At 36.9% G+C, this 25,919-nt stretch overlaps 2 protein-coding genes across 5 annotated transcripts in view; both read right to left on the bottom strand.

The window, feature by feature from the left end:
* Positions 1 to 822: 822 nt before the first annotated feature.
* Positions 823 to 25,919, bottom strand: part of IPO11 (importin 11) — a 68,784-nt gene continuing 43,687 nt past the window's right edge. For all 4 annotated transcript variants that reach the window (XM_072359850.1, XM_072359848.1, XM_072359849.1 and 1 more), the window contains exons 29-32: positions 25,375 to 25,496; positions 7,135 to 7,230; positions 4,905 to 4,989; positions 823 to 1,171 (exon numbers count right to left, since the gene is read on the bottom strand). In XM_072359850.1, the coding sequence (XP_072215951.1) occupies positions 1,007 to 1,171; positions 4,905 to 4,989; positions 7,135 to 7,230; positions 25,375 to 25,496 (468 nt within the window). In that variant the 3' untranslated portion in view covers positions 823 to 1,006. The remainder of the gene's footprint in view (positions 1,172 to 4,904; positions 4,990 to 7,134; positions 7,231 to 25,374; positions 25,497 to 25,919) is intronic.
* On the bottom strand, positions 12,649 to 15,884 carry LRRC70 (leucine rich repeat containing 70). Its single transcript, XM_072359856.1, has 2 exons — positions 15,732 to 15,884; positions 12,649 to 15,222 (listed from the first exon to the last, which is right to left on the bottom strand). The coding sequence occupies exon 2, from the start codon at positions 15,209 to 15,211 to the stop codon at positions 13,283 to 13,285; it is 1,929 nt and encodes a 642-aa protein (XP_072215957.1). The 5' UTR covers positions 15,212 to 15,222; positions 15,732 to 15,884; the 3' UTR covers positions 12,649 to 13,282.

Genomic DNA, 25,919 nt, shown 5'->3' with positions numbered 1-25,919 from the left:
TGGTACAGTTGTATAACTAACAGAGAAATAACAGGGAACAGTTATGTGCTGTTCACAGTTCACTTACAAGGAAACCACTGTCCCTTTTGACACCTGACCTAAGATATCCGTCGCTATAGGAGAACTAAATTAAAACAGGTTTCTCCTTGTTCTCCTTCCCCTTACTTCATTCTGTTGAGAAATATAGGCAAGAATGAAGGAAGAACACTGCCTCTGAATCACCAACAATTGTTAAGATTTCTCTATTGTTTTACTTGAGCCTAGTATTCTCCTTATATCTACAGGGCTTGCTCTAAAAAATCAAATGGGCTAAACAGATTTGGGATATCATTACTTTTATGCAGAGGACACTTCTCAGTAGGACCCACTCACACTACGACTGATAGTTTAAGTACCTACAGTTCAGGTAAACCCTCTCATTTTGTGAGAACATTCACATTTGGCAGCTTTTTCTTTTGAAAGGAAAAAGCAGTATTCAGGGTTTTATTTAAGCCTGGGTAACTTAGACAGAGGCAGGTCTATGAGAGCACATAATGCTTAATAAGCACCAATTAAAAACTGAGTATTTCCTGCTGAAACAGTTCCCTGCTTGAGCAGCTGCAGAAAAATGCTGTCATTTGCAGTTCTGTAAGAGGCACAGAACTCAGGGTAATATTTGATTGGAAATCAGATTCTTCTCTGTGAAATCAAACACTTTGTGTGTGTGTGTGTTGGCTTTTTTCTACCATCAACAGAACAGAAAACAAATATTATTACGCTTATTTCCTCAGACAATTCATCTTTCTTCATATACAGAAAAATAACACACAGAACACCTGGCAAACTGTAGTCAGAAGCCAACTTACATTTATTCTATCAATCTTACAGTGGAGAAACAAAAGAATTTTTTCTTTTTTAACACAAACTATTTTCGGCTTTCAGTAGGCTTTTTCATACAAGAGATGGCTGGAATATTTTTCTATTTTTTTGGAAGTTGAACATACAAAATCTTGGTGCTTTATTTTATTTAGAAGCCTTGTAAAAATTCTTGTAGCTGTGCAACTACTTCTGTATCCACGGTTTCCATAAGTGCATGGAAGCCTTGTTCTCCCAGCAATTCCTGCTGTGCCTTTAGCTTCTCATAGACAAACTGTTGCAATGACACAGTGTGTACAGGGTCCTTTAGGGCAAGCTGTAGGAAAAGAGAAAAAATATATATGTAATGAACTTTAAAAAATACTCTTCAAACACTCATCCCTTCAGTATTTTCTGTTTCAGAGTAATAGGAAAAATGGAATATCTGAATTTTAACAGAGTAGAAGACATTAAACTTCCAAAACTTACTTATTCACTAAATAATGCCACAGCCAAAACTAGTGAAAATGCTGACTGACACCACCACAGGAATATAATGCTTACTACATTATAAATAACTATGTTCACCTATTAGTGGTTTATTATGAAAATTAAAACAAAGTATAGCACCTCAAAACATTGTACTTATCACAGATAAGCACTCTTTTATTATCATCAACTTTCTTATTGTAAACCTCAGCCTTTCCTCTGTATTCCTACCAATACTGTTGCCTTAGCCTTTGATCCCTCACCATTTGATGCTATTCAGTTACTTTACATTTCAAAGGTAAGATACGATCTTTTCAGCATTAGAAAGTGACCCTTCCTTTACTTTTTAAAATGATCTAAGAATATAAAATGGACACAGATAATAGCAGGGTTTTTCACAGATTTCAATGGGCCTTGGATTAATCTACAAATTAGTCACAGGCCTAAGCGTATAGAATAAAAAAGCTACATCCCAAACACTGCAGTAAACATTTTGCAATTTTTACCACATAAAACTTGCTCATTTTGCTTACTGCAATGTCACTTATCAATTTACTTTCCTCAGAATATGAAATCTTGAATTAACCAGTTACTTTCTACCATAGGGTAGAGTAAAAAAGTGATCTGCGACTCAGTGACACTGGAGCTCATGAAAATATGTAGTAAGGGTGCACCAAAAACACCCTGGGTCTATATACTATATGCAGTGAATCACTCACTATCTATTCCCATTTTCCTGGACATATTCACAATTAAAATAAATTATGCTACTATTTGGTAAATGTAGATTACATGAAATCATCATAAAATTCTACAGCGCTGGAATGACATTCAGTAATTATTAGCTAAGCAAAAGAGCGAAGAGAGGAAGCAACGACAGAATAAAGAGAGAGATCGAAGAAAAGCATCCAGACCCTGCACAAACACCAGGAGGTGATTCTTCACACGGACTACAATAGCTTTTCCTCACATTTGTGGCTTTGCAAAATCTTATTATCTTCAAAGAATGAATCCCATTTATCTTTTCAGTATTGTCTTATAAGGTTTAAACTTTTGAGCCTTGCCATATAAGCTGCTGACTCAGCATTTGAACATGTGAGAGGGCATAAACCTCTTGCAGGAATAAAACAGAACAGGAGACAGAAAGCTTTCTTAAATCAATTGCAGATTCTCTTTAGGTGGTTCCTCATCTTCCTTTTTTCACTTCAACTATTTGTTCCCACCAGAGGTATCTGTTACTGATTGTTGTTCTGAACATCACAGAAATCGTGCGTGCTGGTGCTGATACAGAGAGGAAGAAGATTCCAGTGCAGGTGGATGGAAGTGGTCTCAGGTGTTCTATTTTTAATCCTGTTTTTCAAATCAAAGCCTATTGGTGCTCTTAAAGCCCAGTGTCAAAAATAACCACTGCTAGCAACCTATCCAGATGATCTGTATCACTTGTGCTGCTGAAACCAGGACAATTTGAACTTGCAGAAGTTTTCACAAATGCAAAGTTATCCGGAAAAATGTGTACTGAGTGTTATCATCTGGGATTCAGAATGAATTTACAGCAGATTATCTCACCAACTAGCCTTTACTTTCTTTAATAGCTACGAGAAATTGTAGAGAACAGAGAAAGAACAGACTAAGCATTTATAGTAGCTGGAAAAACGACAGAGAAAGGTCAAGACTGAGCTGTATTGGGAATAATCAGCTACTTAAGGCAACGAGATAAGTAAGATGAGCCTCTTGTAACAGAGCAAGAAAGGAGCAAGGATTTTCTAATTCAAACCTAGAAAACATGTACACAGATAGGCCTAGATTAAGAGACTACAACAGCTTCCTCTGCATTCATTTTCACGTACGACAACATGTTCTATGTAAAACTTAAAAGGAACAAAGGCTGACAGCGTGTTCAAGTTGCAAATTAAAGATCAGCAGATGGAAAGTCACAAGCAATTCCTTCAAGAGAAAAGGAAAGCAAGCAGTAATGCTCAAGGAAAATGACTTTTGAATGTAAAATATAACATGACTCGTGTCATTACAGGTTATGGACCCTCACTACAAAAGCACAGCCACTTCTCTTTAATTACTGACAAAAATAGTTAAATTACCCAGCTGGCCAGTGAATTCATATTAAATGCGATCCCAGAACTTCGCCTTCACCAGGACACTATACTGCTACACTGTATCATTTAGGATGAAAGAATGATACTAGCCACAGAATAACAAGCTCTTCATTCTTCCCATGTATCTGCATTCATGGTAGCCCATATTAAAGCTACCATGTGGAAACTACCAAACACACACCCAAACTATTAAAGTCTACCTGCTAATATAAAATTAAGAGGAACTCACTAAAAGAGTTAGCCAAAAGAATATACAGCATCTCAGTATTTTCAAAGAACACTAAGAACACAAAAGGAATGTAAATTCAAATTCATTCCTTTAAAATCTGATTACCAAATCCAATGCATACACATCTATTTAAATCTATATTCACAGATATCAGTCAAGTGAGCCTAGAGATCTTTCAATAAACATATCCCCATCCATGTATATTATTTTAACATGTGACATACGACATCTATATCTCATATATATCTGTACAGATATGATATCTGTAGCTAAGGTATCTCTCTAAATAAGATGGATATGTACCTCAAGAAACATCAAAATCACTAAGGATGAACACCATCATTCTGAAACAAGCATATAAATTAACTTAAACCTGTAAGTCGGAAGAATACCAAATTTAACCAGAGATTGAATTACAGAAATATATATTTTCTTTAAATAAGGTACTTCAAGACGCCAGGAATTTCTTGTAATCACCACTGCTAGCTGAAGTGCGTGTAAGACATTCTGCAGTTTGTTACGAAGGGATCTGTTTATTGATCACTATTTAAAAGAGAGCCAAAAAAACCAAACCAAAGGCAGACAACAGTTTAACAAAATGAGGTATGTCAGAAAGAGTAACTGCACAACAGGGAGACACGCATCTACTCTATCAACCAGTTCAACATTTTGCAATTACCCAACACCAAGATGATCAGACCGATTTATTCTACAGCATTCGTGCACTGAAGTTTTCTATGCAAGTGAGGAACCAGTTTCCCTGAACTCTTACAAAACTGCTTCAATTGTGAAAGATCCATAGATCAGGTCAGAAGCACAATCTGTGGAGAGGTCCACAGAGAGTTCTCCACAATAGAAAAAGGCTTTATGCAGGCATACAGCTCTTCAGGCAAAGCACACAGTTCAGTATAATAAGAGTCTGTTTTAAATTTGGGAAACTTGATCAGCTTCAACATTTTGTTAAGATTTACCCTCCTGCATTTTTCAAGAAACCCTCTTTGCAGTGTTCAGATCCTGTGCCGAGATTATATTTATTCTGATAACATTTTCTAAGACTCAAAAGGAACACAAAAGTATAGATGCTGTGGCTACAAAGTCTGACATCAGAGCCTTTTCTTTCTTTTGATTCATGAGGTGAATTCAAAAAGCAATAAATGAACCAGGTCTAAAGGCAAAGAATTTTGTCTGGGATGAGCACATTACCCATTTAGTTCTATGACTGAGTAACATTTAAAGCTTACCAATTTTTTCCTTTTGTCTTGTTCTGTGGGAGGCTCCTCATCTTCTGTAACTTTGGGTTCTTCAAAATGAGACAGCAGCAGGCAGCTAAGAATGGGAATAAAAATAGCTTGAGTACACACTGTCATTAAAAGTAACTTTAAGGCATTACTAAAAACACAGGATGCAATCAATTATATACACTTTGTTCTTAATTGAGAATAGGAACTACGCTTCACGGGGAAATAGCTATCCTGAAATGATGACATGGATAAATTAAAACTTATATCTTTAGGGATTAATGCAGGTTGAAAAGGTTCTCCAGCAAAGCCATGTACCAAAAACACAGCAGTCATCAGACTTCCAAATAAAAATGAAGAAATCAGGTTGTTTGTGAATGTTTGTAAAGTTGTTTGAGCATCAGAAGTTTTGACCTAATAATCTGTCTGATATTTTTGTTTATAGCAGTGCAAGAAAAAGGGCTTCAGGCTTGCTTTCAAAAACCACTGTCCAACTGAGACTCACTGAGCGAATACAGATATTTCATTAAGTTTCTAATGTAGATGTATTTGGGGTCAGCTTATGCTCAAGCCAATGCTATCATTTCATTTGTACTGTTTTCCTTGTGCACGTTTACCCTTGTTTCATCCTTCATAGACTGCAGCTCTATATTGCTTCAGCCTTAACTTTCCCGTACTAAAAACACCTGTTCTTTTAATCTTCAGCCTGAAGTAGTTGACTATTATGATAATCAGTGGTATACACAATCAGTCTTTTTTCTGTCCCTGTTCAAGCTTAAATACACTCTTTAATGTGAAGACAGACAACAGCACACGCTACTCCAGATGTCTACTTTATTTACTTTCAGATTACTTCAAAACTTTTAACATGAATGTCAAATCCTTTTGAACAGTTCATGTGGCATCTGTCCACATAAATATGTCCTTATTTCAGTGAGCCTGTATCTTCTAAAGATAAAGCAGTGTCCAGAGTTTGGAATGCATAATGACAAGTTCTACTGGTATTCATGCTTAAAATACAAAATTAATCATGATAAGGTTTTGTTACTTTCCAACACTGTTAGAAAGTAGCACGTTTAGAAAGAGAAGGGATTTTACTGCGTTGACTCTGATGGAAATCAAAGCACAGCATCAAAGCATATTCTCAGTCTTTGCAGTTAAATCTTCTACACTGATAAATAGAGCAAAATGCTGAGTGGGTCAGCCAGCATTCTGCAAGAATTTTATTGGCATAGTTCAGGTTTAGTGTGTGTGGACCATTCAGACACTCGTGAGCAACCCATCTGTTTTAAGGAGAGATTAAATTAAAGCATGCATGTGGACTATATCAGCTGGCTTCAGGGCCTGAAATGAATCCCTTAAGTATCTAATAAATATTTCAGGTATAGTCCATTTTGACACCAGGAAATCATCTGAAGATTAGAAAATGTTTGATTTTTAGCACACAGAAATACTGTTATTAGAATGCATCATGTCTGTAGGGATATCCTGCAGAGCACTTACTGTTGTTATTTTTGCCTTACTGCTCTTCATTCTAAAACTACATAATCATTACAGAAGAAAACAACATTACAATCTCTGTCCTAAACACCCCTCATTCAGTGTTTTTGACTTCTCCAGATTTTCTATAATTCCACTAACAAGCAGAGGACGAATGAGTGTAGTGCTGGTGGCAGTGCATTCTGAGCGGCCCAGGGTCCTGCCTACATAAACAAGCCCTGCTCGCAGTTCAGAAAATTGCCTTTTCAGATATTCTTCATAGAGGCTGGTATGTCAGGTGGAACACCGACTGGCAAAAACTTCCTGAGGAGTGGATTTCCAAGTACCTTCACACCACGGAGAGCTGGGTACACTGGGTACATCCATCGTATGTGACACATTTAGGGAATAATCTTAGTTGATCTTAGACATTACATTCAAAGAAACTCTTGGCTCAAGTAAACAAAAAGCAAAGCTAAGAACATTCATATTTTAAGCCACCATTTAATAGATGGCCTGAATGATATAAGATCATAAATATATAAAATATAAAATTAATTTCCATCTTACACTGCCCCCAACCTCCCAGAGTATTCTTAGGACCAAAAGTTTCCAATCTGGCTATAACACCAACAATCACAAGAACTGACTCATATTAGCACATCTCAACCACCTATGGAGTTTTCCTGTCAAAACACTACATATTCAAAACTCCTACTATTGTAAAACCCCCAAATCATCATTTTTCACTTACTCTTTGTAAGTTCCTGTTTCAGGATCTTCAGTCATAACATCATACAGACCTTCCAACGTAACGTGGATGATACCACAAAATTTATCTTGGATAACACTGGAAAAGAAAAGGAAAGTGTCTTAGCTTAAGTAACTGAACAGGGAATTTGTTCTATAACTGTAAGGCACATTTACCAAGTAGCGTTTTCATTGCTCACCACTTAGCTGAGCATGCTATCAAGCAGCTAATTCCAACAATTTATTATTATTAGGTAAGGCACCTAAAGTTAGCAGACTCACGATTGAAGCATTTTTATTAGAATGAATTGTCATGTGTCACTGAAAATTTAGAAAGGCCAGAGCACTTGTTTCTGCTTCTAACACATTTGCATATTCTGTAGCATCACTATTTGATGCAAAAAGAACAGCATGTAAAGCTAGCACATTCCTTCTTGCTTTCTCTTCAGCCTCATGAGCATTTCTTTAATCTCCTGGTCAGCTTAATGACATTCCATAAGGGAGTGAAAGGTAATTCCACCTACGGAAGCAAATTTTCTTAATTAGAAAGGTAGAAGCACATTTCAGCTCTACTTAAGCACTGCTAGCTCTTGTCATTTGAATTACCAGACCAAAGAAAGCTGGTAGGTATCACCAGGGACTGAAAAAAAAAAAAAAAAAGGAATTAAATATGAGTATCTTCCCGTCTTCAGAAGCTGAAGGCCAGGTAGGATGCTCTTAGTGTCCCAAATGACACCAATCTCCTAAATCATTTAGACCCACTTCCTTGTGAATTCTCACATCTGTAGTGTGAGAAGGGCACGCAACCACGACCTCCCAAATTCTAGATGAAAAAGCAGGTACCAGCAGCTTCCCATTGCTCTGATTGCTGTCACTTCTGCCCAGTTCCCTGCTATTTTGGGTTTGCCTATCAGTGCACAGACCCCCACTCTGTGAGCTACAGATGGGTTAAAGGCACTCTGCAAGTGAACAACAGTTTCAGCTATTGGCAAAGAAATGGAAAAGTCTGACCAGTGATGGTAAATGACAACTCTTTCATGCTTCACTGCTATTGACTAATGAGTTCAAATAGCACAATTGTGGAATTTCTGGGTTCATTTTCCCCAGAGATGGCTGCTGCAGACATACAAAATCGCAAATACATAACAAACTGTGTTGCAATGGATGCTTTGGGAAAAAAAAAAAATAATAAAATAAAATAAAAAGCCTATCAAGTTTTGAATATTAAGCATATAAAATATTTCCTCTAAATTTGCTTTGATAAGATTATGATTCACCTCGCGATCATTATGTTTTCAAATGTAAACTCTTCATAAATTTTATTTAGCTACGGTCAGTTGCCAGGAGTAGAACTGCATTCGAATGCTGAAACTGAAACTCCAGCACTTTCAGGGATGAAAATAGACGGAATTTTTGTTCAGTCTGACCCCTTGTTGTTGCCACTTACATCTTAGAAAAGATTTTCTTCCCTGGCCAAACAGCTTCCCTACCTCCTCCAAAGCAGAAAGCAAATAATCTACAGAAAATGACCAATGCCTGTTTAGCAGCCGGTAGAATAAGTCCTTAGAGTTATGGATTTCTTCAGTTCAGCTGGATTCCTACAAAGCACACCTACCTTCATTAAAGATCTTTTCCCCTCATACTTTTTTTTTCTTTTTTCCCCTTTAAAGACATACATCTAGGAAAATCCCCATTATCATGGTTAGTATTTTCCACTGTAAGAAAGAAAACAACTGTCCTCACAATCCTTTCCAAAGAGGACCTAGGGAATTCAATCAAGAACAGTGCATCTCGGAGGATTACACTGTGCTCTGTAAGTATGCAGCATTTTAATTAATAGTATAGTTGCTATCAGCTACCTGGTAGCTAAATTTGTTCCTCTCAAGCCACATGAAGAACACCTCATTGCCACAGGAACTGCATAATTTTACTTGGAGAGGAGAGAGGAGAGGAAAATGTTTAACCCAAAGTAGGCACAGTCTCTTCATCTGCTGCAGGTGCTAATTATGGTCAATCTACACAGTGAGGTTACATTAATTAACCAAAATATAAAAATGTAAGTACAGTGCTCATTAACTTTTTCCCCCTTTTCTTCTTCTTCTTCTCTGCCAGGCTCGCAGACAAATAGGAAAAGTACACAGGGAGAGAGGCCCTTTTCAGTTAACTCATGTATCCAGTGATCTGAGACAAACCCACAAGAAACAGTGGCTAAAAATTAAAAATACAGTTCCTGATAATTAGCTGCAAAGCATGCTGAGAAATCAGAGTTTTCTTTACTTGGAAATGCTCTTTTTATCTTAAGTTAGGGATATTACTTTAGTTCTTTTTGAAGTGAATAATAGAAATGCAATGGTAATTTTCCAGAGGAAAGCAGTGCCACAGAATACAGAAGGCCTTTCAAAATAAGCTAGCAGCTACCTGCAGTTTTCAGTGAAGATAAACCATCTTTTCCCCTTTTTTCTCCTTTTTCTCTTGAAAGGAGACAGTTTCTTCCTATCAGACACACCCTGAAACGTTTATCAAGTGAAAAATCATTAAACAATAGAACTATTCTTAGAAGCTGAGACATACGCTGTGGGGAAATAAAGGCAGCCTATGCTTACCATGATTTGAAAAAAAAACAGTACCACAACAGCAAAAAAAAAAACAAACAACTTGGGCTGAAGTTCAGCAGCAGCAGCACAATGAGATACCGGGTGTCATTTTCATGGAAGAAAAGGAAAGAGCCTTGCAAATCAAGGAAATCTCTTTTTAGAAGTCTAAAATTAGACTGGCTGTTTTAAGAAACACACTGGAAAGTTTTTAAGGGTGGCTTCAGAAAAGAAAGGGACAACATATTTTGCTGAACTTTTGTTGCAAAACCGAACACTTGATACTGTTCATACAGAAAATCTCAGCTCAGGATAAAGGCAGCATTTAACAAGTTCCACCTTTCAATTACGTCTAATCAAGGTCAGCAGCATAACAAGTAGCAGCATAAAGTTATAACTGATTTTCTAACTACCCTAAAGTCCTTTAAGTTAGCAGGACCAGAATTAGAGGTTTACAGCTTCCATGAAGTTGTTAGTTGGGACTTAAACCAGTCCAGGATCCAGTTCCAAAGATGCAGTTAACACCTTATTCTTCTAATCACAAAAGGGATCTTTTATATTACCTACTTAAAACAATAAATAAATAATTGCCTTTAATTAAAAAAAAAAAAAAAGCACCAAACCTATTTATGAGAGCTCAAACACGACTGTTTCTCACTTTTCTCACTTCAAAGTTTGCATATTCTGTGAGATAAAAAGAAGGTCTGCCATTTCCAACCTATTCTAGGTACCCACTCAAAATTTTTACCCAGTGTTTCCTGCAACAAATAAGTACTTTGCATTTCAGTTAAACAGCATCAATGATAACAAAGTGTGAGTAGTACGTAAATGAAATAGTCTTCTTGTCTTCTATAAATCTTTCTTGGTCTATCACAAAGGGAGAAAAGATTCTTACTGGTATGCATGCGTACTTGCAGACATACCTTTCTCTTCTACGCATTAAAAGGAAGTAGCAGAAAAGCAAAGATTTTTCTCTTTTGCCAGGAATAAGCAGCAAAAATAGAAAAAGGGAAAAGTTTCATATCTTTACAGGTGTTAATTCAAGACAGATTAATTAATTGTTTATTCTTATTTCATTAGCTATGGGAAGAGGCTGAAGGGGACAAATGGAGTTTAGTTTACATGTGCTATGAGCAATGTAAATTATTTTTTATCCTCCTCTAGATGCTGCGCAGTGCTATGGACTTCCTAAAATGATAACACCACATCTAAGACAATATTTCTAGGGGAATTCTATGGCTGACCGTACACATGATAATGAGCTTTACAAATGAGAACCTAATAAGGGACTGTGACTAAGTGGAAGCCTATAGGCCATTTTGCTTCATGTGGACAGGCACTACTTAGACTTCTGAATTCTCTATTCCTCGATGATTTAAACAGACATATATTCCATACACAGACATAACGTTCCTGTTTCCTAGTTAAGTAGCTTTAAGTAGAATGACCATCACTCCTCAGGTGCAAATAAAGTCTGTTACTTCTGAAGACAGCCATATAAAACTCAAAGTTTAGAGATGAAGAACTGAAGACTAACAGACCTACTGGCATAGAATTACACATAGTGCAGCTGTTATTAAATGAGAACAAAAACAACCTCAAACACAAAAAGTCCAATAAATTTAACACTTGTCAGAACCAATTATGTAGGCAGAACAAAAAGGGGTTAAAGTGGAAAGCACTGCTGTATCAGAGTGAAAAAATTAAGCATGAATTTGAGAGTAATAGTCATTTTCTCCCCTCAGAAAAGAAACATACAAACAAAAAAATTCAATACCTATGTCTACAAAAGCATATATAAAACAAAGTTTCTAGTCACAAAAGTTAAAACAGTTTAAGCTTTTGCCCAACTAGCAGAATTAAGTGTTCCATAAGACAGAAATATTTCACCTAGTATACATTAAATTAGAATAAAATAGAGTGCTACAATACAATGAAAGTAATATCAATAAAAACTTAGGTTTTACAAAGGTATAGGAAGCAACAACAGAGGCACACAGTGTAGACTTACATGTTCACACCCATTATAGTACAGGCAAGGTCTACATTTTTACTGGCAGCTGAAAATATCCTGTCCTTCCTGGAAGTGCACTGGAAACAAACAAACAGGCTGACATGCAACAGCATGGCCATGCACATTAGTTATGCTGGAAGAAGGCTGACTGGAGCCAGAAACCCTATAGCATCCCACACATCTGAAGAACACTCAGGTCTCCAGGCTAGATCTTGGGAGTGTAAGATATTTCTGTGCAAGTATAAAGCTGAATCAATACCATGACTATCAAAACACTGTCGTGCAAAATGATGTTCCTGTAAATTGAGCTGCTGATATGAACCAAGTGACTGATGCCTTTAGGATACATACTTACACCTATAAGATTAAGCACTATCTAGCTAGTTGAAAACTTTATGGGATTGGACCATTTGAAACCTATTTCTGTAACTTGTTCCTGTCTAAAGTTTGAATTACTGGAGTAACAAAAACCAAAACCAGAGAAATTCAGGCTGAAAATGAACCCAGAATACACTAGATGTAACCTAACAATAACATAAACAGAACATTGATATTCTAAATAAAAATGAAAAAGTTTAAACAAATGCAGACTACATGGTTTGCATAATACCCATCATTTTAAACACAGTCCTAGAATGTAGCCTTCTGTAAGAAAACATATTTTGACTTAACACTCAAAAATACACAAATACTTAAGTATCCTCAGTAGATTTCTTCAGTTTATAGCCCTCATCTGGACAAAGACTTCCTCAAACTTAACTACATACATGAAAATGTCTTTTTACAGACAATAATTAAACAATTCCATTATCAGAGATATTATAAACTTCACCAATTTCTGAATTCAACATTTAACTTCCACATGAACTCCTAAGAAGTTACAACCACAAAATGATAGAGATGCACACTATTAAAAAATCACCTTTTAATATATTCATTATACAGACTGAGTACACAAATTTTTACGTTAAAATGTGAGATATGAACAAAATTTTATCACTTTTTATTTTTATTTATTTTTTCATCAGGAGTTTCAACACACTATCAGTGAATATGTTCATTTTTTAACAGTAAACATTAACTGAGGCAGAAAAGAAACTGAATGCAATAGATACATTAAGCATAGCTCTGTTTTCTTTCCCCAGGGGTTTCTTGGCTTCATGGTCCTGCTACATTGCCTTTGATTTCAAGTGAGCTACTTAATTACTACAGAAACTTAATACCCATAAGTACTGAAAAATAAATAGTAAGTACATTCTTTCTACTGAACACATACTTGCGTTACAGGTGAAAGAATCCTACAACAGGAACACAGGTAATCCATATCAGTTTTAAATGACATTTAATAAAAAAAAATAAAAATAAAAAAAAAATAATAATAATAAAAAAATCAATAAACTTAAGAACACCAAGAAAGCAAATAAACCCAAATTATACTGTTTTCCACAATTCTATCAACCAGATGACTTTTTTTTAGAAAAATCGAATTCTTGACTTCTTGACATTTCAGATTGCAGTAAAATTAACATCAAATTATCAGAGGTAAATTATAGTGATGAATGTTCAAACAATATGACCTGTGCCTGACTTTCAGATGCTGTTCGCTTGAGCAGTCTAATTTGGTCCAGCTCTGAATCTCCCACTGAATTTTCAGTTAGAGACTGCACTGCATCATTTATGTTGTATCTGCCAGGTTGATAAAAACCATAATATTCTATTCTCTTCTCCCCTGAGTTTTCCAGCACCTTTAGTTTCTGTCTAAAGTGAATGATTTTGTAGGTTAGGAACAAGATCACAGCACAAGCCAGAACAAAAAAGGCCAGTAAAACATCAAAGCCCTGATTTAGCTTTTCAACCTGTTGTGTACAAAGTACTGATGTCTGTAATGATACAGGAGCAGTATCTGTTGGAAACAAACTTTTTACTTCTACGGTTCCGGTTACAGGTATAATCTGTGCTGGTATTTGTACTGGTAAAGCCGATAGTATCATGGGTGCCTGTGAATGAGTTTCAGCAGCAGTGTATTCTCCATAAGACAAAGAGCTAGCAGATGTAGCTGCAGTTCCCTCCCAGAGAGTAATGTATTTTGTATCTGCCTTAATAAACTGCTCAAATGTTCTGTGCCTGTTTCCCTTATGCCAAGCCATCAGCAAAGTGGAAGGACTGGGATGGGTACCTGCAGATTCTAGATTCCAGGCTGCTTCTGGGCTAGCAGTGAGGCTACTGCAGTTTGCAAACTGAGTCCACCTGACGTAATGCAGAGGTCTGCCACGCATGCTGAGGGGATTCTGACAAAGAATTTTAGCAGAAATGGGAGATGATGCCAGCCACGTAAGTAACCCAAGCATTTTGCAACTACAGTTCCAAGGATTATAATTTACGTGTAGATGAGTTAAAGACACTAAGGGTTTGAGCACTTTAGGTTGCAATTCTGTAATACTGTTAAATGCTAAATTGAGAATTTTAAGTGACTGCCCCATTTTTTCAAAGACCCCATCACCAATACTGGTTATTTTATTTCGGTCTAACTGCAGATACTTTAAACTGTTCAAAGAAGTAAAAGTGCTGGAATTTATATTTTCTAAGTCATTATAACTTAAGATTAACTGGCTAAGGTTGCTTAACCCAAAAAATCCATTTACAGCAATATGTTTTAGCTTTGCACTTTTTAAAGACAGATATCTAAGCTTGTTAAGTCCTTTAAATGCAAAACACTGTATTGATCTAATAGGATTGTGAGATAAAGAAAGTCTTTCAAGATTTCTGAGCCTTCTGATGGCATTTGATGGCACAAGTGTTAAGTTGTTACCTTCAAGGAACAAGTATACAAGGTTTTCAAGATGACAAAATGCTGCATCTGATATCCGTGAAATCCTATTATTGGCTAGGTTAAGTGTTTGAAGATTTCTCATTCCCAAGAAAGTTCCACTTCCAAGGATACTGAGACGATTTCTTTGAAGTGTTAAATATCTAACAGAAAGGAGATCACTAAATAATCCTTGGGGAACAAAAGCTATTTGATTATTCTGAAGGTATAAATAATGAAGATTGGAAAGACCTTCAAAAATTCCTGGATCCAGGCGTTTAATATTATTGTTATTTAGATGCAAGTAGCAAAGTTTAGGAAGATCCACAAAAGCCTTTGGGTGTACATATGAAATACTGGAATTATCCATGTAAAGTGCAGCAAGTTTATGAAGGCCTGCTAATTCATTTGGAATGACACGAGATATATTATTCCCACTGAAGTATACAAGAATTGTAGTTTTGGGGAAGTTCCGAGGGATGCTTGAAAGACCCAAGTTACGACAGGTAACTTGCCTCCCTGTGCAGAGCTGGCAAACAGCTGGACAGCCAAGAACCTCCTTCTGAAGCAGCAACAAAAGAAAACCACTAAGGAGATGCAGGAATGCTCCTGTGCAGGGTGAAAAACTTTGTAGTCCACACATATCCCTGTCTTTGGCCTTCTCACTCATTTCTGACTTTGCTAGTAGAGATAGAAAAAAAGTTTATGAATATAGTTCATTTGAAATCTTAGGATTCTTAACAATAATACATATATATGCACATATATATGTATAAGTTTTACTTTCAAGATTGGCATTTTAAACACATTGTCCTATGAGGCCAAATAAGCAATTTCAAAGTAAAACATAAGTTTATGAACTATATGGAAAAAAAATTCAAAGTAAATGAAAAGTGAAACAAATCACTGCCAAAATAGCAGATGATTTTACGATACGATCAGATGATTCTATGATTCAGCCAAAATAGCTAGAATATACTTAACTGGTCCCAGAACAGAAGCTGCCAAAATAACAGCTTCTAGTAAATTCACAATACTGAATACTAGCTAGTTTAAGTAGTTAAAAATGACAAGGAACTTTTCCAATTGCTTTCAAGTAAAGTGCCAACAAGTTTCCTTTCATTTACAGCTTGAGTTTTGCCTTTTATAAATTTGAATTACATTCAAAATAAGCAGAAACAACTCCTTACCCCAAATCTGAAGTTCATTATTTCTGTTCCTTCACTGTTTTGCAGTTTGTTGGGCTGTTATCAGCTGCCAATACCCATCTGCGAAAAGCTTGGAAAACTGATACTGCTGTGTAACACAGCTCTCACATTTTGCCCCTGGATTTGCAACTGTTCATTCAGGAAACTAAGTAACAAGTAGTTAAAGTGAGGTTGCCATGGATACAGGAAACTGTCAGACAGGAAGCCATTTTATCTGTGCTTCAGAAGTATTGTTGGAAAGGAAATCTCAGCTAGATGTTTCTAGAAAACCAAGAATTATCTCAATCTGTAACTGCTACTCAAAAACAACAACAAAACACACACACACACACACACACACACACACACACAAACACAAAACTTTTTTAAAGTAGGAGAGCTCTAAAAAGATTTGTCAAGATAGTTAGAGATTACAATAAAGCATATCTATTTAGAACAGTACCACTGCAAATAAACAGCAATTTATAATGTTCCATCTGCCTGCACAACAAAACGGCTCTTCATGCAAGTGCAGTATTGCAAAATGGAGAACAGTGATGTTTGGAAGGCAGGGACTGGAGAACCACTGCCACCGCACCTCAGCTGTGCCAGCCAGGCAAACCCCCCTCTCAGCCAAGCCAGGAGGCCTTGAAAATCCTGGATGTGAGAATTTTGTGACATGTCACTGTGTGGAACATTTACATTACGTACATGATTTACATATAGATTTATGCACATGTATATTATGTATTTACAATATATTTTTAACTTGCATCTCAGACTTGACCAAGTCACATAGCTAAGTTTCATTTCAGGCCATGTTTTTTAAGCCAGCTATCTGTGCAGCACTATGTATGCCATAAAAGCTACATCCTAGGTTCATGGCTTCAGTTTCCTTCAGCGTCCCTTGTGCAGATGAAGACTTAGTGCACATGTATACTGTAAGTAATCCCCCCACTTATGGACCAGACATTACAACTATTTGATGATCTTTAATCCTAGCAGTGTTAATTTCTCTTAAAATATCTAATAGAAATCAAAATCACTAGAACCAGTAAGATTGGTCAGTGGTCCAATTTAAGCATAGCCTGTATTAAACAGAACTCATAATCTGCAGAGCATTTGGTTCTTTACCCTGAGACCATTAAGCCAACGGGAAAACAGACTGTTCTTTGGAATTAACTATAATTTTCAAATTTGACTTTTCTTTTAACATGTTTTACATAGCCAATTATGTAAAGTGGAATAAATAGGCGTATTATCATCAGAACACCGAATAATGAGACAGCTATGTACAGTCTCTGTGATGATTAGGGAAACATCCAAACTACAGGAGAGATTCCTTCAAGTATTGGTGCCTGAGGGGGAGGAGGGGGGGGGGGAAGGAAGTCTTCATTTGCTGCTTCAGTAACTGAAGCTTTCTGTTTTCCACTGGGCACTGTCGGACTCTCATACAATAGCAACTGTAATTGTTATGAAGGGGAGACACAGAAGCTGCAACACGAAACTGATCACTCAGCAGAAATGTTCTTGCTTAATAAACTCACAATACAAAACACACATGCAAACATGTACCACAAAAATTAAATAAATAAATAAATAAATAAAAATTAGAAACAATCTTTGTAATTTAATTGCCTTTTTATACTTGGCAGTAATTGCTTTTCCCATTGAGGACATATCTCCCTTTCATATTTCTTTCATAATTCTCCCATTTGATTTCCCTTTAAAATCCAGAGAAATGACAGAAGGGGCTTATGAAACTATAAGTTCACTTGGAAAGTAAATTTCCCACCTTGCAGTAAGTGGTTATTGTAGCTATAAAAAACATTTGCTACATGAACCAACAAGAATAAACAGAGTATCCAAAGAGGAAGCCTGTGAGGAAAATAGTAACAAAAAAAGAGTAGCCATCAATGAGACACATGGATATGATGTGCTGAAAAAACTCTTACCTGTGGCTCCAGCCACCACTATTCACTACAGTATTTAGCATGCTATTCAAACTAGACAAGAATTAAAAATACAGATGCAAATTAAACATCAAAGACATAAAAAACGTGCATTAAATAATTCCTAAATTTCAACCACTGTAACTAACTTTCTGGAACCTGATGTGGTTCAACAAGGGCAAACTTAGGGTCATAGAATCATTGAATGGCCTAGGTAGAAGAAGGACCCCAAAGATCATCTTTTTCAACTCACCTCACCATATGCAGGGTTGCCAACACCAGACCAGGCTGCCCAGAGCCACATCCAGCCTGGCCTTGAATGCCTCCAGGGATGGGGCATCCACAGCCTCCTCGGGCAACCTGTTCCAGTGTGTCACCACCCTCTGAGTGAAAAACTTCCTCCTAATATCCAACCTAAACCTTGTCCATCTTAGTTGAAATCCATTCCCCCTTGCTGAAGGACAAGGAGGGTCCTACACCTGGGGAGGAATGACCACATGTGCATCAGTACAGGGGATGACCTGTTGGAAAAGAGCTCTGCAGAGAAGAACCTGAGTGTCCTGGTGGACAACAGGTTGGCCATGAGCCAGTGCTGTGCCCTGGAGGCCAAGAAGGCCTCCAATGGAATCCTGGGGTGCCATTGGCAGCATAGCCAGCAGGTCAAGAGAGGTGAGTACATGCAAGTAAGCACACATCTGACTTGATAAATAAACAGAAAGACGGAGCATTCAAAAGTAGGCCCGTCTTTTTCTTCATTGGGATGACGTAAGCAGTTAAGTAACGATTTCTGACTTTTAGAAAGGAATATCTAACAGCTCTACAGAAGTATATCATACTAGGCATGTTCTTGCCATTTCCTAACATTCCATATCGACAGCTTCATGAAAGTTTTTCTAACAAATTACCTTTAATGAATGACAAAGAATAATTAACTTCTGTAATAACCTAATGAAGATTTATAATTGCATGTTATAAGTACTTGTACTCACAGAATGTCAATTATAACTGCCAAAATCATACTGGGTGACATATCAGATTTGATACACTGCAAGAAAATGCAGACATTCATTTACATGAAGATTAGATATGAGTGGAACAAACCAGAAAAATGTCTTTGGCTTTTAACCTTTTCCTCACAACAGTTTTTCCAGATAAGTACATTTGAACCCATAGAAGTATGAACACTGGAATACTATTCAAGCTACTCAAGTGCCAAAATTGACAAAGAAAAACTATAAGAAATTCAGAAGCTCAATATAACAGAAGTTGCCTCTATTTTGGAGCCGTACTACTCATTCTACATTGGTAAGCCGAGTGTGAATGATCATTAAAATTAGTCAGCTGTCTTGAAAGGCACCTCCAAGAATTCACAGCACAAAGAAATGAATAGCAGAATAAATTTACAGGCAAATTCTTAAAGAAATAATCCTCAGAAACAGTATATAACTGGAAGAAGCCTATTAAGAAACTACTACTTTCTTACTCGAATCTTTGAGTGACTGCCTTTGAAATCTTTAGTATTTTGACTTAACCATTTGTTCTTTTTCTTTCCCATTAACCACCACGAACAGCATTACATGCAAATAACACATCTTTCCCTACAGAGTATTGCAAGAATTTTTAAGAAGAAATTCAGACATACGACAGCTTCAATTGACATACTGACAGAGTAATCAAAACAACTGGCAATAGAAATAATCAGACTACTCTGCATTTGAAAGCATCCACTAGGAATCAATATTAACAGGTAATGGGTTACAAATGTCAATATTCAGATACGGAAAACTTATGTAGACAACTAGTCCATTTTATATGGCAACCTCTTCATGTATATCCCAATGCAAGTTCTATCTTAAAGTATTCACTGACCTTCCATTATGGCTTCCATTATGGTTTACCCTGAAGTTATGATGAAAGTTTTATGGGCCAACAAGAGAAAAAAGCCTCAAGTGTTGGAGTTTCCATTTGTTGCTCTTTTTTTTTCCTCTCTCTCTTTTTTTTTTTTTTCCCTTAAATAGAATTCACAGCCTTTCACTGGTCAGACTTTGGCCAGAATAACAGAAATCAGCTGAAGAACACAGACATCAGAAGTCAGTAAAAACCTTCAGGGCTTCGCAACCTTATGAAACAAGAACAGATCACAGAGCCATTCCACTCTGATATGGTCCAAATCTGCTAAGAGCAGCTGGCAACAAAATAATATGTTGTATTACATTTCTTGTGCTTTCCCTCTTCCAATGAAAGCAGATCAAATAGAGTTTGGATCCCTTAGAAAGCAGCTTGGACTACAAACTGCAGATATGCACAAGGATATTGCTCAGTGTAAGCAGCATTACAGCTAACAGTACAACCCACAGCAACCTCTTCTCAACAGGCAGGCCAGTACTGTGCTCTCAGACAATGTGATGGGAATTTTCTTCTAAACTAGTGTTACTCTGAGACCAGAGAGATCTCGCAAATGCCTTCAATGTAAAGAAAAATGCTGTAGTTGAACAAGTAGCAGGCAGTGGAGCAGCCTTTACTGGCAGATATCTAAGAGACTTGAAATTAACTTTGCAAGAATCTCTAACAATTGAAACTAGTTTGAAAACAGATGTAAAATTATGACCTAGATTTCAACAGCTTTCAGTAAAAGCAGTGGTGGTAATCCTCTTTTCATGAACAAAAAGCATGGCAATAATGACACCAGCATTATTGCCATATAAGAACAGTGCTTATCTTTCAATATGGTGCAACAAATTCTATCCATGATTACAGCTAGGGAACTCATCAAGCTAACCTGATTACTGTTACTCTATTTTTCCCAGTCTGCGGCTTACATTTCCTAATAGAGGCTAAAACATCCCATTTGCTTCCTAATACCTTTCAGCATAAGTTGGGTTCTACCAAGATATGCAGTTAGAAGAATAAAAACAACTTCTGATTTGCAAAATAAATTGTAAACTACCTGGAATCACAGTGTTCCAAAATGTTGTAGGAGAGCTGCTCTGAAAGTAATACCTCCTATTTTATTATTGCCTCACATTGTCAGAGGCAGATGTTGGCGGTAAAGCAGTAGATGCTGAACCTTCTCACCAATACCCTGTCACGTGTTGTTGCTGTGTGACAGATGGCAGCAGAGGGGCAGACCGTCAGAATGGCATCTGACATGGAAATGCGTATGAAGCAAGGGTGTGGAACTGAATTCCTCCATGTGATAAAAACATCACCCACTGACATTCAGCAATGCTTGCTGGATATTGATGGGATTGAACAGTGGATATGAGCACAATGAAATAGTGGGTAGTGCATTTCAGCACTGGCAACAGCCACATGAAAGATGGGCCACATCTTGGATGCCAGGCACAGCTGTCATACGACCAAATGAGGAGTGTCTCTATCAGCTCAACAATGCTAATCAGCAGACAATGACCAGGGAACTGCGTATGGTGCTCAGTATTGGCTTCAATATGACAAACAGCGGTGGCAATGTTGGAGTATCAAAGTTCGTGGCAGCTGGGTACCAGGAACACAAGAGAAAGAACATCACATGCAAGTTTGTCAAGATCTACTTATGCAATGCAAAGCTGAAGGTAACAGTTTCCTGGATTGCATCGTTACTGTAGATAAGATGTGGTATCACCTCTAAACAAAATGAATCCTGAGAATGGCAACATGTGAATTCCCCATCAAAGAAGCTGTTCAAGGAGCAGCCCGCAGTGGGCAAAGTGACATGCACTGTCTTTTGAGATAGGAAATTGAAAGATCCTTCTGGATTTCACAGAACTCAGACAAATCAACAACTTTGACTGCCGCATCTCAATGCTGACAAAGGTGATGGCTCAAACTTCTGGAGTCAGGACAGAGAAGGCAGTCTTTCTCTTACAGCACAATAATTCCAGGCACCATACAAGCCTGAAGATGATTCAGCACATTACTAATCTTGGCTGGACTGTCCTAGCACATCCACTATAGTCCAGATTTGGTGCCTTCTGACTTTCATTTTATCAGGCAATGATTTTCCTAAGAATGACACCATCACAGCAGCTGTGAAACTGTGGGTCACCTCCGCTGGCACAATTACTACAAACACAGCATGAAGACTCTCGTTCATTGCTGCAAAAAGTGCACAGCTAATGGTGGTGACTATGCTGAAAAACAGTGTTCTGTAGATGACAATTTGTTCTACCGAATAGTGTTACTGTGCTTTTAACATCTGTTATAGTTACCATAGAAACAAATTCAAAGCATTACTTTTGGAGGGACCTTCATCATTCTGATGCTACACAGAGGGACAAAATTCACATATTGATTCCGTCCGTGGGTTTATAGGTATGAGAAGAGGGACAATTTAAGCCACTCTGATATTCAGAAATAGAATGCTTAAGAAATTTATCTTAAACTGTAGCCCCTGCCACAGTGGTAATTTACACCACTACTCCCAACCATGTTCAGTAGGCAGTGTTTAAGGGACCAAGGGCATATCTAATCTAACTCAATGATACGTATGCTATTAAAAGAACACTCTTGAAGCTCTGGGATAACAAACAACTAAGATTTTAGGCAACCAGAATTTGACTAAATCTGAGTAAGAATTAAGGACATTTGAGAATGTACTCATCCTCAGGACTACTGCTTGCTGTGGGCTCTCACATCTCACATCCTAGTTCTGATTCTCCCCTATCAAAGTCCTATGCTTTTTGAAATAAAAAGTACCCAATGTTTGAGCTATTGTGTGCCTTCATGTATTTTCCTCCTCAGGTGCCGCGCATGGAGAGAACATTACTCTTTAAGTGTAGCACTGCTGCCTAAATCTTGCTGTTAGACACTACAGTTATTCAAACCAGAAATCAGATAAAGATTCTTTAAACAACAAAAAAAGAAAAGCTATAAAATGAATGTGGAGAATGGCTCAATCAAAAGATTCTAACAATTCCAGTGGTCAGATTCAGACAGCAAAAGCAAACAATTAGGTAGCATTTGATTTACACAAAAAAACCAAACATTTAAAACCAGGAAATTACTGCTAAGTGAAAAGGTGCTGCAACACAGAGCTCAGGAAAGAAACACACCACATGTTTTTTTTACTTCTTTTCTTTTTTTTTTTTTTTTTTTTTTTTTTCTTTTTTTTTTTAATATGAACTCCTAAAGCCTACCACAATGTACAGCTGTGAGCAGGAAGATAAACAGGATGCTGGACCAATGGACTACACGCATACAGGATAAATGGAAGGGGTCATTGCTTACAACTTAATGATACTACCTACACCAAAAACCTACAGTTTAGCTAATAAACTCTCACTTTATAACCGACTTGAGCCAACTAATTGACCTGAGATTCACTGTGAATTGCAACTGCACTGTAGCTACTTCCTATCATATCCCATGTTTTAAATCCTTTGTTCTGTGTTCTGTTAAGAGAGCAATATACTTAAAAAAGGAATTGATTTCTGCCATACTTCTCTTAACTGAATAACAAAGAAAGCTTTCACTTCACCAAAAATGCAGAAAGTCACAAGTCCATCCACATGCGTACATTTGTGAACTTGACCACTAACTAGAAAACTACCTAAATACAGTGAATGAACACTATACAGTTTAGGGGTACGATATCAGTCACCAACATTTTATCTCTGAAGTAATTATGTGAGAGAACAAAGAATGTGTTATCTCCATTTTCAACTCCATCTTCCCCACTTTTGTTTATTCCCTTATTTTCCTCTAAAATAACCCAATATTTTTTAAAACAGCTCTGGCTATACTTTAAAGGAAGCAACTGGGGAAAGAAAAAAAAAAAAAAAAGAGCAAAATCACAGGAAGTTCTGTGTGCAGCACAGATGTCCATATTCCCTACAGCCAAATCTCAACAAGCCATTGTGAACAGTAGCACTGATGAGCATCAACCCTGTAGGAGTGAGCTGAGAGTGGAAATGTGCTTTGCAGCACACAGAGCAGCACACAGCAGCATGCTTGGCTTTCCTGAATGAGCCAGTCTTGCTGCCATCCTCAGGACACAAAACCTGCTCTGCTTCGGCAGCTGAGAAATCTCATACTTGCTTGGGATATATGAAGAAATACCTACTTGGGAATCCAATTAATAAGGTATTTCAAAAGGAAAAAAATACTAATCTTTTCTTGAGAAGGTTGAATATCCTGATTAAATGCTGTATTTTAATATATTATTGCTTAAGCAATGCAAACTGGCTTGCAAAAGAAGTGAAACTTTGAAAAACTTTGTTTTAACAGAAGCATGAGATGTGAGATGCAGCAAGCATATGTAATGTACCCTCTATGAAATGCCCAGAACAGTGACTCATATTGTTCAGTAGAAAAGAACAAGCACTTGACAAAATCAATTTCAGGTACTTCATCTGAATTTATGTTTGGCTCTGGTAGCCTATTACTTGTCCAGTAAAATTTTTATAGCCTCTACAGAAACACGTCCAGTAAAAAGAATCTGTTTTTACTGGGGAATAAGCATTCTTAAGTAATTTGAACATCAGAAAAATAAAACTGCCATTCGCAGAGGTTTTATTATGTTGAGAACTGCCAGAAGTAATTGGCTCTTGCAGCAGGAAATTCAGATCAGCTTAAAGTAGTTCACAATAACAACGTTATCCAAACAAATTCTTTTTTCCTTCCTCTCTATGAAAAGCACTTCATTGAAAGATGGGTATGTATTCCAGCTACTTAAATTTTAGCTAACATCTCATAAAGATTGTTTCAAATATGTGATAACATTTACATTTACTGAAAAACAAAAGAGCTTTCTGAAAGCAGTTGCTTGGTTCACTTTTGGCTAGATATCTATCTTGATGATCTGGGGGAAAAATGAAAGCTTCATGTGCACACTAAGAGCAGTGAATCAAATCTCTAAGTTATGCACAAAGACGTTCCTCGATTTTTTGGAACTGACTACATAATTCTACAGCTTTACAAACATTAGTACAACTTCAGGATTTGTAAACAACACCTAAGTTATCATTGGAAAATACTTTGTATTTCTCAGGAAATTTGTCAGACTAAACAAACTCGCACAATATTGTATTTCTGACTTTTAAAGCAGACAATACTTAGCTGAAAATAATTAAAAACAGAACTCTTACCTGAACAAGAATTACACAAGAATCCCATTGGTGACAATACAAACTCAGAGTAACACAGTTTAGAACTGTCACTGAAGAAATGCTATGTGCCTTTATCCACTAATGACCAGGTCAAAGGGCATCAGTATCAGCTGCTTGCTATACAGTGCAAAAACGCTATTAGCTTTCCATAGCAACTCTTCCACTCAATGCATAAAGTGGAAAAACAGGATGAATACTAAGAATACTAAGTCCTCAACTTGAAGCAGGACTGAATAAATATTGTTCCCAGGAAAGGACACTAAAAGACAAATCAGCCGACTAAAACAACTACAGACGAGAGAAGCAGCTAGTCAAATATTAACATGAGAATGTGCAATAAAATACAGTGCCATTTCCTCACTTTCGCTAAATGACATTTTCAAAGAAAAAAGTTACAGGCACACTGCCATGAGGCTGCACAGAAGGTAGGCAGTATGACAAGTCTGTATTTTAAGCATCTTTAGCCCAAATAAAGATGTAATAAAACTACTTATAATTGAATATGAATTTGTAGCATTGTGAAAGGTCTTACAAACCATCTTAAGCAGCTTCAAAGCATTCTTTTAATAGCATTTCAAATTCTCTCACCTATTCAATGAAGGTAGAAGTGAGATCAGTGCCAATGCAGAAAGTTTTCTTCTCTCTGGCTGAGTGATGTTATCCATCCGATCAACCCACATTTCAATCATGTTACCAAGAATCTGGCCCAACTGCAATGAGAAATAATCATAAATACCTGAGAGAAGCTGCATCAACAGATGTACTTGGTTTTGCTTCCTCTTACTATTTACGATAGTGCTCACAGGCCCTGAACCCCCTTATTATTTGTAACCTCAAAGTTAAAATTAATTCCTAGACAGAACATAGATTCAGAATGCCAAATCACTCAGTTTTCATAGGAGAATCTCAGAACACAAAAATTGTTGGGTTTTTTGGTGTTTTTTTTCTTTTTTTTTTTTTCCAACCTTTATTGGTAGTAATTAAAAAATTTAAAAATAAATTAAAAAGATTCTTGACATCGAGTGTTTGAAACCCCAGGGTAAGAAAATTAGTAAAGTTTTCTTCAACACACAGCAAAACACTTTGGGAAAGGAACTTGAGTGAAAATTGAGAATGCCGAACCAACTGTTCTA

This window comes from Excalfactoria chinensis, chromosome Z (assembly GCF_039878825.1).
Source record: "Excalfactoria chinensis isolate bCotChi1 chromosome Z, bCotChi1.hap2, whole genome shotgun sequence".
Lineage (NCBI taxonomy): Eukaryota > Metazoa > Chordata > Aves > Galliformes > Phasianidae > Excalfactoria > Excalfactoria chinensis.
The sequence above is the reverse complement of the archived record's forward strand: the minus strand, read 5'-3'. Positions and strand labels throughout refer to the sequence as shown.

What these genes read in the sequence shown, in the direction of transcription:
- LRRC70 (XM_072359856.1), bottom strand. Translation starts at nt 15,211, where the DNA reads ATGAGTGAGAAGGCCAAAGACAGGGATATGTGTGGACTACAAAGTTTT.